This window comes from Erpetoichthys calabaricus, chromosome 6 (assembly GCF_900747795.2).
Source record: "Erpetoichthys calabaricus chromosome 6, fErpCal1.3, whole genome shotgun sequence".
Lineage (NCBI taxonomy): Eukaryota > Metazoa > Chordata > Cladistia > Polypteriformes > Polypteridae > Erpetoichthys > Erpetoichthys calabaricus.
In genome coordinates this window covers 64,948,635-64,964,337 of record NC_041399.2, presented here as the reverse complement: position 1 = coordinate 64,964,337, position 15,703 = coordinate 64,948,635, and the positions used below count along the sequence as shown (strand labels likewise).

Below are 15,703 nucleotides of genomic sequence, written 5' to 3'. Positions count from 1 at the left end.
CTTCTTTTGCTTTCAGCTTTCCCGGAATACACTGATCTTCTGCTCAGAATGACCAGACCTCAAGTCTAAGGCCTAATACTTGAAATCTGTTAGTTGAAAAGGTTAACTTATCTCACATATGGCATTTTAATCATAAAGTAACTTTTTCTGTACAATATGTTAAAATAAACTTGGAGAATAAAAAGTAAATATTTTAGTTTGCTTTATGGGAAGGTGTTGATAATATAGAAAAGTAAAATATGCACGTAGTTGAAATTTCTGACAGCAGAGTAAGGCCAGACAAAAGCTAACTTCTGATCAGGAAAGTTTTTTCAACAAAGACCTATAAAACTATAGTCAAAACCTAAACCCCCATGATAATTGTTGGTCAGAAGAATATAATTAAATTGAATAAAGTGACAGTTCATTATATCAAGCCTACTTAATTCAGTTTAGAGTTGTGGAAAGATGGTGCCTATCCTAGTAGCAAATCCAGTATAACAAGTGTGAGCTATGGGGCCCCAAACCCCAGACACAGTTGCACAGAATCAAGTCTCGGATTTAAATAAGGATTTGTTTATAATGAAATACCTCTAAACAGGCTTCTTTACAGAAGTGCAATATAATGCTTCTGTTCTTTGTATCTCTTCTCCCTTCTCCTCAACACCTCTCTGCAACTTTGTCCAGATTGAAGTCACCCCTGGGGAACGTTGAGCAGCATCTTGTTTGTCAGACCTTCCCAACTTCATACCTGGGAAGCACTTTTGAGTCTGGTGTGATCTCCTTAAACAGGAGATGATCTCCATCTGCAGCTCCATTTGGTGGTCCCCAAGTTCCCCAGTAGGGTTCCTCACAATAACTACAGTTCCTAGGTTGCCCTGTGAGTGCACCATTGGGAGCACCACCAGCAGGGAGATTTATTTATTGGGGGGGTTGTCTGTCCATAAAGGACAGCCCTGCTCTGTCTTTCCAATTTGGTTGGGTACTTCACAGACCTCCTATTATAAGGGTGACACTGCTGGGTAAGAAGCCAACCCTATTGTATTTTCAATACATTATAAAGCACACATATGCACACATTTATACATATAAGGCTATCTTTAGGTAGCTGGTGACCCTAACACACATTATCATTGATATGTTGGATAAAAAGGAACAGAGGAAAGCCTGTACATATATACTGTAAGTTAAATACGTGAACGCTATACAGATAATGCTGGACTATAATTTGCGATTATTTGTTGTCCTGATATTATTCAGTGTTCGCAAGTTAATAGGTAATATGCAGGTATTAGATTTTTTTTCATACTGCATATTCTACTTTGCTTGCTAGTTACATTTTGAAAAAAAGTTTTGAAATCTGTGCAATGTGTGGAAATAAAAGTACTAATTCACTAGTCCTAAGACTCTATGTATGACCTTCACCTGATGTCAAAATTCTTTTCTGTGTGTCAACCTATTTGTTGTTATTTTTTAACAGCCCATCCCATGACTCAGGCAATATCGAAATTGGCAAACCTGACTAACATTTAAAATATACAGTCATGGCTGAAATTATCGGCACCCCTGGAATGTTCCCAGAAAATGCACCATTTCTCCCAGAAAATTATTGCAATTACAAATGTTTTTGTATATACATGTTTATTTCCTTTGTGTGCATTGGAACAACACAAAAAAACAGAAAAAAAGCCAAATCTGACATCATGCCACACAGAACTCCAAAAATGGGCCTGACAAAATTATTGGCACCCTTTCAAAATTGTGGGTAAATCGTTTAATTTCAAGCATATAATGCTCGTTTGAACTCACCTGTGGCAAGAAACAGGTGCTGGCAATATAGCAATCACACCTGAAACCAGTTAAAATGGAGAAAAGTTGACTCAACCTTTCTGTTGTGTGTCTGAGTGTGCCACACTAAGCATGGAGAACAGAAAGAAGAGCAGAGAATTGTCTGAGGACTTGAGAACAAAAATTGTGGAAAAATATCAACAATCTCAAAGCTACAAGTCCATCTCCAGAGAACCTCATGTTCCTTTGTCCCCTGTACGCAACATAATCAAGAAGTTCACAACACATGGCACTGTAGCTAATCTCCCTGGACGTGGACGGAAGAGAAAAATTGATAAAAGACTGCAACGAAGGATAGTCCGAATGGTGGATAAACAACCCCAATCAACTTCAAAACATATTCAAGCTGTTCTGCAGACTCAGGGTGCAACAGTGTCAGCTCGAACTATCCGTCGACATCTGAACGAAATGAAACGCTATGGCAGGAGAGCCAGGAGGACCCCACTGCTGACACAGAAACATAAAAAAGCCAGACTGGAGTTTGCCAAAATGTACTTGAGGAAGCCAAAATCCTTCTGGGCGAACGTCTTGTGGACAGATGAGACCAAGGTAGAGCTTTTTGGTAAAGCTCATCATTCTACTGTTTACAGAAAACGGAATGAGGCCTACGAAGAAAAGGACACAGTACCTATAGTCAAACATGGTGGAGGTTCTAAGATGTTTTGGGGATGTTTTGCTGCCTCTGGCACTGGATGCCTTGACTGTGTGCAAGGCATCATGAAATCTGAAGTGTCAGAAAGCTGGGTCTGCGTCAGAGGTCATGGGTGTTCCCACAGGACAATGACCCCAAACATACCTCTAAAAGCACTCAGAAATGGTTGAAGACAAAGCGCTGGAGAGTTCTGAAGTGGCCAGCAATGAGTCCGGATATAAATCCAATTGAACACTTATGGAGAGATCTCAAAATTGCTGTTGGGAGAAGGCACCCTTCAAATCTGAGAAACCTTGAGCAGTTTGCACAAGAAGAGTGGTCAAAAACTCTAGTTCAGAGGTGTAACAAGCTTGTTGATGGTTATAGGAAGCGCTTGATTTCAGTTATTTTTTCCAAAGGGCGTGCAACCAAATATTAAGTAGAGGGTGCCAATAATTTTGTCCAGCCCGGTTTTTGAGTTTTGTGTAAAATGTCAGATTTGGCTTTTTTCTCTGTTTTTTTGTGTTGTTCCAATGCTCATAAAGGAAATAAACGTGTATACCAAAACATTTGTAATTGCAACAATTTTCTGGGAGAAATGGTGCATTTTCAAGGAAAATTCCAGGGGTGCCGATAATTTCGGCCATGACTATATTTGTAGTTCACATTTTTCTCAAAACTCTTTAAATAGTGAATTCACATTAAATCTTTTATTAATATATTAGACACTCAGTTGTGGTATATAAATTGCATTACTGTATCCTTTTCATTTAGCGACACAATTTTAAATGCACTTCAGTGTTTAGGTAAGTGCTAAGATGTCTGTTTTCTGTAATCTTGTTTATTTTTGTTTAGCAGTCCCTTCTTATCTCAGTCAGTAAACTGTAATCAATTCCCAATAGTCCCTTGTGCTTTTTTTTGATTCACATTTCTGGTTACAGTTTACTTTGTTTTTAAAATGCCAGTACCTCTAAGTGCATTTTATTTTTTTAGTATACTTCTGAGAGTCTGTCTATCTAAATAGTTCTTAAAATAGCAATTTACAGTGCATTCAGAAAGTATTCACAGCGCATCACTTTTTCCACATTTTGTTATGTTACAGCCTTATTCCGAAATGGATTAAATTCATTTTTTTCCTCAGAATTCTACACACAACACCCCATAATGACAACATAAAAAAAGTTTACTTGAGGTTTTTGCAAATTTATTAAAAATAAAAAAACTGAGAAATCACATGTACATAAGTATTCACAGCCTTTGCTCAATACTTTGTCGATGCACCTTTGGCAGCAATTACAGCATTAAGTCTTTTTAAATAAGATTCCACAAGCTTGGCACACCTATTCTTGGCCAGTTTCACCCATTCCTCTTTGCAGCACCTCTCAAGCTCCATCAGGTTGGATGGGAAGCGTCGGTGCACAGCCATTTTAAGATCTCTCCAGAGATGTTCAATCGGATTCAAGTCTGGGCACTGGCTGGGCCACTCAAGGACATTCACAGAGTTGTCCTGAAGCCACTCCTTTGATATCTTGGCTGTGTGCTTAGGGTCGTTGTCCTGCTGAAAGATGAACCGTCGCCCCAGTCTGAGGTCAAGAGCGCTCTGGAGCAGGTTTTCATCTAGGATGTCTCTGTACATTGCTGCAGTCATCGTTCCCTTTATCCTGACTAGTCTCCCAGTCCCTGCCACTGAAAAACATCCCCACAGCATGATGCTGCCACCACCATGCTTCACTGTAGGGATGGTATTGGCCTGGTGATGAGCGGTGCCTGGTTTCCTCCAAAACTGACGCCTGATATTTACACCAAAGAGTTCAATCTTTGTCTCATCAGACCAGAGAATTTTCTTTCTCATGGTCTGAGAGTCCTTCAGGTGCCTTTTGGCAAACTCCAGGCGGGCTGCCATGTGCCTTTTACTAAGGAGTGGCTTCTATCTGGCCACTCTACCTTACAGGCCTGATTGGTGGATTGCTGCAGAGATGGTTGTCCTTCTGGAAAGTTCTCCTCTCTCCACAGAGGACCTCTGGAGCTCTGACAGAGTGACCATCGGGTTCTTGGTCACCTCCCTGACTTTAGGCCCTTCTCCCCCGATTGCTCAGTTTAGATGGCCGGCCAGCTCTAGGAAGAGTCCTGGTGGTTTCGAACTTCTTACACTTACGGATGATGGAGGCCACTGTGCTCATTGGGACCTTCAAAGCAGCAGAAATTTTTCTGTAACCTTCCCCAGATTTGTGCCTCAAGTCAATCCTGTCTTGGAGGTCTACAGACAATTCCTTTGATTTCATGCTTGGTTTGTGTTCTGACATGAATTGTCTACTTTGGGACCTTATATAGACAGGTGTGTGCCTTTCCAAATCATGTCCAGTCAACTGAATTCACCACAGGTGGACTCCAATTAAGCTGCAGAAACATCTCAAGGATGATCATGGGAAACATGATGCACCTGAGCTCAATTTTGAGCGTCATGGCAAAGGCTGTGAATACTTATGTACATGTGCCTTTTCAATTTTTTTATTTTTAATAAATTTGCAAAAACCTCAAGTAAACTTTTTTCACGTCATTATGGGGTGTTGTATGTAGAATTCTGAGGAAAAAAATTAATTTAATCCATTTTGGAATAAGGCTGTAACATAACAAAATGTGGAAAAAGTGATGCGCTGTGAATACTTTCTGGATGCACTGTATTTTGAATACCAGAACCTGGAGCAATGAATCATTACCTACAGAATTGAAACAGACACTGAAAACCTACAATTGATCCTTGAAAGTACACTTGTGGTGGAGATGAGCACCATTCATTTATATCACTTATTGAGCATTTTAGTTTTTATTTTGTAATGTCAGTATTTTTGACATAAATCACATCAGTTTCACTATGTAGCAGATTCTCTTTTACTTTTGAGACTCAAGTATGTTCATAAAAAATATCAAGTGGTGGTGAAAGTTACTACAGTGCATGTCTAAGGATGTGCACTTATTGTAAGGTGAGCACCTTCTCCTTCTACCTCATGGTTTTACATCTAATTATGTTGTGACGAGTTGCCTTAATCTATTGGAACATTTACAGGAATGTTTTGTGCCACTGAATCTTAATGTTGTTTTAGACTCTGCATTCCAATGGCAGAAATTCTGATTTGTGTGTTGATTTTTCCATATTATCTGCATTCTGAAAATTTTCCTTGTGGTCATTCATTGCATCCATATTGATATCCACATTTGACAAGTTGATATCCCTGTTGAACATTATTGGCCTTTTGTGTTATCCTCCTATGCCTGTAACTACTACAGTAAACCATTGATTAAAACATTTTTTGAGAGGGGGTAACCAGCTCCTGATAATTTTGTAAAGTGGACAGTACTTTATTATGGAAATTGCATTAAAACATAGATCAGCACAACTATTTTAAAAGTAGAATCACCACTTCTTGCTAAATAAAAATGAAGTAAACGAGAAATAGGCAAGTGGTAGAAAACAAGTGCTTTGTCTCAGCTTACCCTCTTTTGTAATGCTTCAGTGCAGAATCAGTTTTGTGAATTTGCTTTCAAAACGAGACCTTAAGAGAAGCTGACAGAGCACTGAAATTGGGACATTGGAATAGATGACAAAAAAACTAAACGTTGACTTTGAGACTGAATGCACTGTTCATATTATCTAATGTTAGGACAAAACTCAGTCTTAACACGTTTTTTCCATTGTATCCAAAATGTCCTAAAATTTTGTACATTGAATCAAGGATGTATGACCGAGCAGTCCTTTGCATTCAATATTTGTTGATGTAGAGCTGTGCTTTTTTAAAAAATTATTTTTATCTTTATGCACATAATAAACCAGTATACTGAAATTTAAATGTTATCAAAGATAAATTAGTACTGTGAAATATGACGTGAAGCATAGTAAGTTATGAAATAAAACATCATTTTTTATTATAATAACTTTTATTCATTGCACAATCAGCAACAAACTTGAAAAAATATCTTACTGACATTCTGTATAAGTTAGTAACATTAATGTATGCCATGTCTTTTCGGGGTGGGGGGCAAACCATATCATCTGTTTACTGAGAGAATGTACAAACTAGGTACTCACCATGTCCAGGACTTAGAAGCATTCTTCTTCAGTTTTAAAAGAGCAGTGCTAACCACTGCACCATAATAAAAGCACCATTGTTAGCATAAATACTATATTTACCCCAGTACTCATTCAGCTCTTAAGATAACAAAGGTGTATCAAGCATGGAGTGCTGGGCAACAAACACTGACAGTGAAGCATAGTTTAGGTTTCTTGCACTACCTTTTAACAATAACATAAAATAACAATAATATAAAATTGTCAAAACCACTAAACACATAATTCAGGATCACAAGTCTGCAGAGTCACTGGGCTTTGTTTCCCATTATAGCACTGGAAACATTAGAAAGTTATTAGATTTATTGGAAAGATGACAAACTAATCAAAAATAATATAAATGTATACCTTTTGTGTAGTCAGACTCATCCCTGATAAAATATATATTTAATGTATGATAGATGTATAGTAAATATTTTATTGTGAAAAGTTTTTTTGGCTAACATTGTGTTAACGTTCTTTTTGCCACATGTTTTCTGTTAATATTTAAACTAAAAGAACCACCAGAACTATTTACTTTAAGAGGTTATTTACAGATTTTGTTTTTTTTTTTTAGGTACTGTTGTCAAACAGACATACCTTCCTCCTCCTAAACTTGTCAAAGTGCAGCTTAAGAACAGTTTTAGGGAGAATCTTGGGAGCACATTCAGGTACTGTTGTATAATCAATCAGGTTTCTGAGTCAGGTTTGTTCTACCACATTAGCTTTAATTCTGGAAGAGATGTATCTAGTTATTTTTTATTTTTGGCTACACTTAATTATGCGACTATTAACAAGGTTTATAATGAATGAAATTTGAGAACACTTTTCAGCTAGTTATGTGTATGGTGTAGATTGCAACTTTGGTACCAGTAACATATGATTTGAATCCCATATAATAACATACACGATGTATCAACGTGCTTAAAATTGAGTATGAAAAAACATAGCAAACATTTTGATTATTTTTGGGTGTCTACTTTCTAAATTATATTTCTGACTATTTCTTAAAGTTTTTTTTTTCAGTAGTGCATTATTTATCCAAATTGCGTATTTTCAGAATATATTATAAAGCGATTTAAATGAAAGCCTTTGGTTTTAAGTGTGTGCAGTACTGAGTAAATAATCACTTATTGGGCATTGCCCTAGTCATAATCTTCTTGACGTATGCAGACTTATTGCTGTTGCCTGCCTTACATTATTTTATTTATCTATTTTTTAAGTTTTTATGGAAAGGTTTGGCTTTAAAGACGGATGATATAACCCTTTTTTGTTAACTTTGAGAATTAATCTGTATAACTTTAAATACCCCCTTCATACTTAGACTCCTGTAGGAGTTGCAGCCTACCTTTCTTTAATCATGCTCAAAACTCTATCATAAGCATACCTGCCCATTTTATGTGAGGTGATTTAAGTATATAAAGTGAAATTCAGTTTTCCTTTTTTAATTGAAAAACACTATATATTTTAGAAAGGACAATCTTTATGATGAGCTCAAATATTTAACTCATCATCATTTTAACTCTGCATATCCTGATGTGGTTCTACTTCATGGACATGCTGTATTGCTGAACTCCTTATACTGTCACAGAGTATGAACCTAGAAGCCCTGTGCAGGAGCATTGTTTTGCTTGCTTGTAGCTATGATCCCAGTCTTGTGGTTATTACCCAGACCTTGTGACCATAGGGGAGGATTGCATCCTGTCTGGTAAATCAGAAAATCCAATTAACCAGCTATTGTTTCACTATCACTGTCTCACTGTTTTTTATAATATTTACAAAAACTGCTGTCATAGCACCCAATAATCAATCAATTTTGAAGTCACTTCATCTCTCATTTGAGGACAAGACCCTTGGGTAATTAGGGATATCTCCTAACCCCCTTTAACCCCCTTATTTGTAGAGAACAAGCCACATTTGTCTGAGAGAGGACCATATAGTCTCAGATTTGCATGTGCCAAATCCCATCCCAGAAGCACTGCAAAGAAGTTGAGAAAATAATTTACAAAGAGCAGAAATGTCTTCAGTCCTTAGCTGCACCTTGATATCTTGTACAAGAAAATTATAAATAAGAGAGGAGCAAATACACATAGATAAAAGACATATGAAAAGAGTTCTTCTACAGATACAGGAAGTGAATGGGAGGCAACAGCAATCCAGAAAACCCTATACTTTGAAGCACCTTCTGTAAGATACTGTGGGGTACTAGATTATAAATATTTACCAGACCCACAAAGCATGCACTATATAGAGAAAGTTTTATAAATTTCCTTTACTCCTGAAATATCTGTGGAAGGGGAAACAGTTGATCCTTTACTTTGTGGCCAAGACAAATTGTTCCTTCAGTGTTTGAGGTTCATGTAGCAGGTGGAATCTCTGTTCCAGTATCATGGTCTAGTGTTTCCAATAAAAGTTGAGGATTGTGACCCCTTGTTATTTCATTTTTTTAGATATGGGGCTTATGATTTTCTCAGAGAGCTCTTTCTACCTTTTGCCAGTATCTCATGTTGAGATGAACGTTTCCTTCTTTTGCTGAGAACAATGTGATTTAACGTCCTGCTTTTTGTTGAATGTTTTGTTAGAGCTTCTTTGAGGCCATTCAAAAGTTGTACTCATGGTCTCACCAAACTCCACCAACAAATGGGAATTCACTTTAGCGTCTAATGTATCTGTTGCCTTTTTGGCCTGTCTGATTCTCTTAAGGCATTTTCACACTCAGTTTTGTTTTGTTCCGATTCAGGGCATGTTTTTTTTTTTTTTTACTTTGTGTCAATTTCCAGGTAGTTTGGTTGTGTTTCACACTTCTCATTTTCTAGTGAACTAAACATATCAATTAATACCCTGTGGATGTATAACGGACTTCTTTCATTGAGCAGAAACCTTTTTTTTTTTTTTTTGCTGGAAAATACTTGAAAAGTATGTGTTGCTGTGCATGGTATGTAAAGCAGATGCTTCAAATAGATTAGTGTACAAAAGAAGACGAGCTCTGCTGAGGGCATACAGTAATGTTTCTTGTTTTAGTTTTATTACCGTAGATTTATGAGGTGAATTTCATTTACTTGTATGATGTTGCATATTTACTCCACAGTAGCCACCAAATCACATGTATATTGTTTTAACTCTGTAACTTTTTGTTAACAATGTTCATATTGGATTGTTTGATTAACATTTACTACATATGTCTAACTTACTGTGCCCCGTATCCGCATCACGTTAAAAAGTGATCGCATTAAGAGGATGCCCCATCTGTGCACATCACTTATGTTTTGTAAGATTAGGGGGCTTGATTGTAGGCCTCATATGGCACTGATACTTGTTTCTGGCCACTTCTCAGTTTGTTTTGATTGCCCAGTCACAAGTGGATTTACACCTTTTTTTTCTTTTTCAACTGCTCTGTGATTGTGCATGCGAGGGGCATGTATCAGGTGCCTAGTCAAGAACCATGTCTGGTCTGATTGACTGGTAATTGTGCAAGCTGTTTTATGTGAATTTTGTCATATTTGTACCTATGTGCATGTTTATTTTTTTACCTTTTTATTGTTTTTAATGCTCCTTGCTAACTCTTGACTCATTAAAGAATTTCGTTCATAGGATAATTGCTGGCAGCAGATACTTCACTACCACAGCATGCACAATTCCGTGCATAATGCCTAGTATTCATATATTTACATCTGTCCCCTGTTGGATCACATTCAGACCTCATGCGAACTGCTGCATCACTTGGCACTGTCCTGAGATATCCTTTGCAAAAGTTGTTTTGGTCACCATGTGAGTGCGGTTGCAGTGTTCATCTACCTTCACAAACCAGAATTTCTGGGAAATCACACCAGAGTTTGAAAAAACTGCCCCCAGACTCAGTAGATGTGAAAATGTCTTTAGCCAGATCTAGAGATTTGGAGACCATTCTGCTAGTATTACATAAAAAGCCTTTCTTTTTAACTTTACAGAATCCTTAATTGTTTATGTTGTTTCTGTGACTGGCAGCATCAACCTCATGGCCACAGCTCTTTGTAGATGCCTCCATTAGTGAGGCCTTGAATATGCTTCATTCATATTCTGCTAAGATATAAGAGACGTTTTCTGGAGATGATACTTAAACTAATTCTGAACAGAGCCATCTGCTAGTCATTCCAATCACACCCTCCCAATTCATTTACATCTTTTAGTTCTGTCTAGCTGAAACTTGATCCATTTAAACCTGTTAACCATCAAATGGTTATTAGATGGCTTGGCATGTCTCCTTACCCAAGTTTCCAGAACATAAAGCCTTAAGTCAGATGACACAACTCTAGAGTCTATCATTTGACACTTGTGAGCATTCGTTTGTTCATTATCAACAAATTAAAGGCAGTTTTTTTCTTTTTTTTCTTTTTGACTAGAATATTTATGTTGTGTTACAATAAAATATGGTAATACTGTGGCAACAAAAAAATGCATACTTCCAAGTTAAACTGAAGTTTACAAAAACAGTATGCTATGTTATTTGTGACATACTTGAAAAGCAAATTAGTAATGTACCTTTAGTGTGAAGATGTGTGTTGGTAATTGAAAGTAATTATAAAGTACTTGTATATTTATAGTTTTATCTAGTACTTATTGTACCTAGTAATTATTGGTAAATATTAAGGTTGGGAATCTATTATAAAATTAATCACATAATTGTATGGAATTAATCGTAGTTAATCGCATCTAACATTAAAATAGGCAGTTATAAAATACTTAAATCGTGAAGTAATTATACATGGAGTCACAAAGTTAATGTAGAATCGACACAAAGGAATTTAAAAAAATTTAATAGCATAGTTTAAACTTAAAACAATGACCTGAAACCTTGAGTTTTAACAAAATATACTTAAACAAGTACATTGAATTTGAATGCCTTCCTAAAAGGCAATCTGAAAAGAAGGCAAGAAGAAAACAAGGCCAATGTATTAATTCTCAAATTGGTATGCCATATGAGACACACGTGTGTCAAAGTAAAATTAAACGATCAAAACGACTGTAGACTTTGTATACACTTCTAAAGACTGGCTTAACTGAAATAAGCATCTCTTAAACGGGTATACATTGAAACTTGTGTTATAACTCTGTAAATGCCATTCTCAAATATTCAACATCATCAACAACTTTATAATTCTGCTCTAAACAAGTGTTTTTCAACTGGTGCACAATGATGGAGACCCAGGTGTACTGTATAGGACCACCACCTGTATGAGCAGCGCAGAAAATGTGCTCACTAAGTGCCGTGTTTGTGAACACCAACCTCCAAGCTGCGTTTTTTTTGCCAGGGTCTCTGATTGCCCTGCCTCTTTGGACAGTTTAGCAAGTATATATTTAAGGCTTTTGTAGTTGGTAGAATCGTGGTGTGCCTTTGAAGTTTTTGGGTTACAAAAAGTGTGCTACCACAGAGAAACGGTTGGAAAACATTCCTCTACTTACACCTTTGCTCCTGGCACTATAAAAAAGTTCTCTGTAGCAACTATCTCACTTAAAAATTGACACTGTGTATTACTTGAACGGTTATGTTGCATTCTTTGCAAAAATTAGCAAAAATGCTACAAATTGGAGTAATGGGTAGGCATAATCATTACACCTCTGTTTCATTGAATTTTGTCAATATATTAGGGCAGCAAGCACTGCAAGCTACCTGGAAGACTGTCAAGTTAAATACAGAGACTTGTTTTTGTTTTAGTGCCACTCAAAGAAAACATATTTTGCACATATGTGATATGACATTGAATCAATCTTCTTACAGAAACATGAAATGAAAAAAGAAAAGAGAGAGCATAATTTCTACCTTTGCTAGTTTTCTTTAGTATTGCTCCAGGACTACCATTAACACCCCTTCCTCCCTCTCCCCTGTATCTATGTTGATATGTATAACTCAGGGACCAAACACCAGTACCATGTACTGACATATGTGGCAAGGCATTGTGAAATGTGTTATTTGAAACTTTTAAGTAAAATTTCTCAAAAATTTTAAAGGTAGTGTATACATTTGGTACTGGATGTGTATTTAATTCTTTAGGTTCACACTTTTTTGTATTATTGTTTAACCTCATTGTTGGCCATGGATGCGACAATATTTTTTAACATGTTAAGCAGTCCACATTACTCACATATATTAATGTGTTAGCTTTCCCAGGCCTAGTAAATGTGTATTATCCAGTAAAAAGAAAATCTAAATATCACATAGAAAATCTAACTTTGTAAGTTTTATACAACTGAAAGCAGTGTTTCATGTATCGTAGCTCTCAGTGTCATGATTGGGTTCACTGACACACAGATTTAACATGTCAGCATTCATAGAGCTGGGTAGTCATCATTTTTCTGTCATTACTTCTAATCTAGCCAAATACTATTACAGCTGTAACAGTCTTAAATATTTTTTTTTCTCTTATCTTTGGCCAACAACATTAGCTCACTATATTCAGCGTATTGCAGCATGCTGCAGCAGTAGGACATATTTTAGTGCTGAAAGGAAAAAATGTTAACTACAGAAGAATTAAGTTTATCAGCAGTGGATTCAAAACATTTCTTCTATTTCATTTCTGCTTAAATTGAAATGGACACAGGTAATATATCGTTATGTTGCAAATTCTAGATTGCAGAAAAAAACCTGTATACAATCACAGATAAAGTAAGGTTGTTTTTTTAAGTTTGCCCACAAAGCTGTTAGTGAAATTTGCTATGTGGTGTTTTTCTCTCATTATTAATTGTCCTTTTTTAATGGCAACATACAAAGGAATGTGTGAAACCGCCTAACCTATGCACTTTCATGTGCTTCATCTGTTTAAAAAATACACAGAAACATTTACACCAAGTATCTCTAATTGCACAGTACTTTAGGATTGTTTGTTTTAGAAAAGTGCCATATAATATAAAGGAGTTTTGTTTGCTTTAAGCATGTTTAAAACCAAAATAATGTAATTTAAGTTTTTTTCCATAACTTGTATTTCTGTGGATTTGAAAATATTTGTGATTGTGCTTGTTTGCTTTCCCATTCATTATAATTTGATCTAGAATTGGTGTATCATCTTTGTCCTTGATCCTGAACACAAGCAAGAAATTGTACTAAAACATTAGCCTCTTTCTTTTAGTTGCCACAGTCAAGGAATGTGGAGAATTTATTGTAATTTTCAGTTGGCTCCTAATACATCTGTCTTGTAGACTGAGGTTGGCTCAATAAAGGTATGCATAGACGCCTGACTGGCTAAAAATCATTGTATATTGTATGTTTTAACTCCCATCTGGAGTAAAGTAGGCCTGGAGTTTATAGTTTCCAAGTTTAGGATAAGCCTGCTTAAAAAATATATGGCTTGATTATCCAGAAGAAAAATGGAAAAGCGGATTAATTGTATATTTATATTTATACTCATTTTGTTTATTTTATTTTTAAATACATTTAGTGCATTGAGTTCTTTATATGCCCTACTGTAATTATTTTGTTTTACACTGTAATTAGATTAAAAAAGGGAACTAAAGTAAGTATCATCTTTACCTGGAATTGAATAATTCCCTTATGCTGTTTCTGATGCATGTTCTAGTAGATTGTGCAAGTCAGACCAGACTTCACAATTTAAAAAAAAAACAAAACAAAATTGTAAATCAAGCTGTAATTCGAGGTTTACTTTTGGGTCCTCTCCCAGTAGGTCCAGTCCGGTATACCATCCATGGACAACCTCATCACATGCACAAAACACCTTGATCCAAAGGAACAGTTGGTATGCTCTGAATCCTCCCAGATTATTTAGGCCTTCATGTTCTTATAAAGATTAAGTCAAGTTTCTGTGTGTGGTAGCCTCAATTTAGGTTTTTTGTTTTTTAACCAGCAATAACATTCTTTTACCCATTGTTCTAAATTTAGATCGTATATAATAGTAGTAGTAGGAGGAGTAGTAGTTCTAGTAGTATATAGTAGATACAGACCTCTAATATCTTAAGGATTTTAATGCTGTCGCTGTGTTGTAACATTTTAGGGTTAATATCTGTATAAAGCAGTACAGTTGTTAGTGCTGCTACCTCAGAACTGTGGAATTTTGGTTTGAATTCTAAGCTGGGTTTTGTTTGAACAAATTGTCCAAATATGAACCATCTCATTGTGAGATTTCCTCTGGGTGCTTTGTTTATTCCACACACTCCAAACATGTCTTCACATAATTGGCTACTTTAAACTAGCCCTGTAAATGGGTGTGTGCTTGAGTGTGCCCTGTGGTGAACTAGCACCCAACCCAAGGTTGGTTCCCTCTCTTGCATCCAGTAGCCCTCAGATGGGCTTTAGCTACCTATGAAACTGAACTAGATAATCATTTAGGGTAATACATGGATGGTTGTGAATGCATTCTCCTGCCACCATGTTCAATCATTCTCTTTACACTAATAATAATAATAATAATAATAATAATTCTTTACATTTATATAGGTGTTTTTCTCACTACTTAGAGCACTACCACACATGGAGGACACAGGATGTGAACCCATGATCTCCTAGCAGCGCTACCACTGCTCCACCTACGTGGATTAAACAATAAATAATTACTGCACGTCTTCTTTTTACTTACAGTAAATTTACTAAAATATGGTTGATTTTTTAAATTTAAACAGATGTGTTCAAATATTTATTACTTCCTAATTTAGCTTCTTGAACAAACTTACATATCCATCTAGTTGGTCTTGCATTTTCAATTTTATTTAATTTTCGTTAATTGATGGAAGCTTGCACGTTGACTTATTTTTGTGCCAATTTGTTAATTATTATGTATATTCATATTTTTAATGCTTCTTTGATCTCTTGACTTTTCATTGAAATTAAAAAATTAAACAATTGTGTCTAGTCTGCACTTAAATACATTTACCTAGATTCAATTTGCCTGTTCATTTAATTGATTTCTGGAAAATGAATTTATTCAGTGTTGTATACTACGTGTATTTTGTGATCAGCAGTGGGAAATCTCCAATCAAAATATTTGTTTGTTGGGATTACGATTAATCAAGAGGATGTTACAGAATTTACAATACCAGAAGCAAATTTTTCAGTTGTATGGTTATAAATCACAGATATAAGCTATAAGTTTGTTATAGTTTGCTTTTACTGTACATGCCATGTATTTATTACACATATGATTCTGTTGCATGCCCAGTCT

The 15,703-nt window shown here is 36.0% G+C and overlaps 1 protein-coding gene across 2 annotated transcripts in view; it reads left to right on the top strand.

Annotated features, from left to right (window-relative positions):
* LOC114653365 (transcription initiation factor TFIID subunit 4-like) overlaps nucleotides 1-15,703 on the top strand; it is a 333,979-nt gene that overhangs the window by 144,289 nt on the left and 173,987 nt on the right. For both annotated transcript variants that reach the window (XM_028803639.2, XM_028803638.2), the window contains exon 9: nucleotides 7,138-7,231. In XM_028803639.2, coding sequence (XP_028659472.2) covers nucleotides 7,138-7,231 — 94 coding nt within the window. The remainder of the gene's footprint in view (nucleotides 1-7,137; nucleotides 7,232-15,703) is intronic.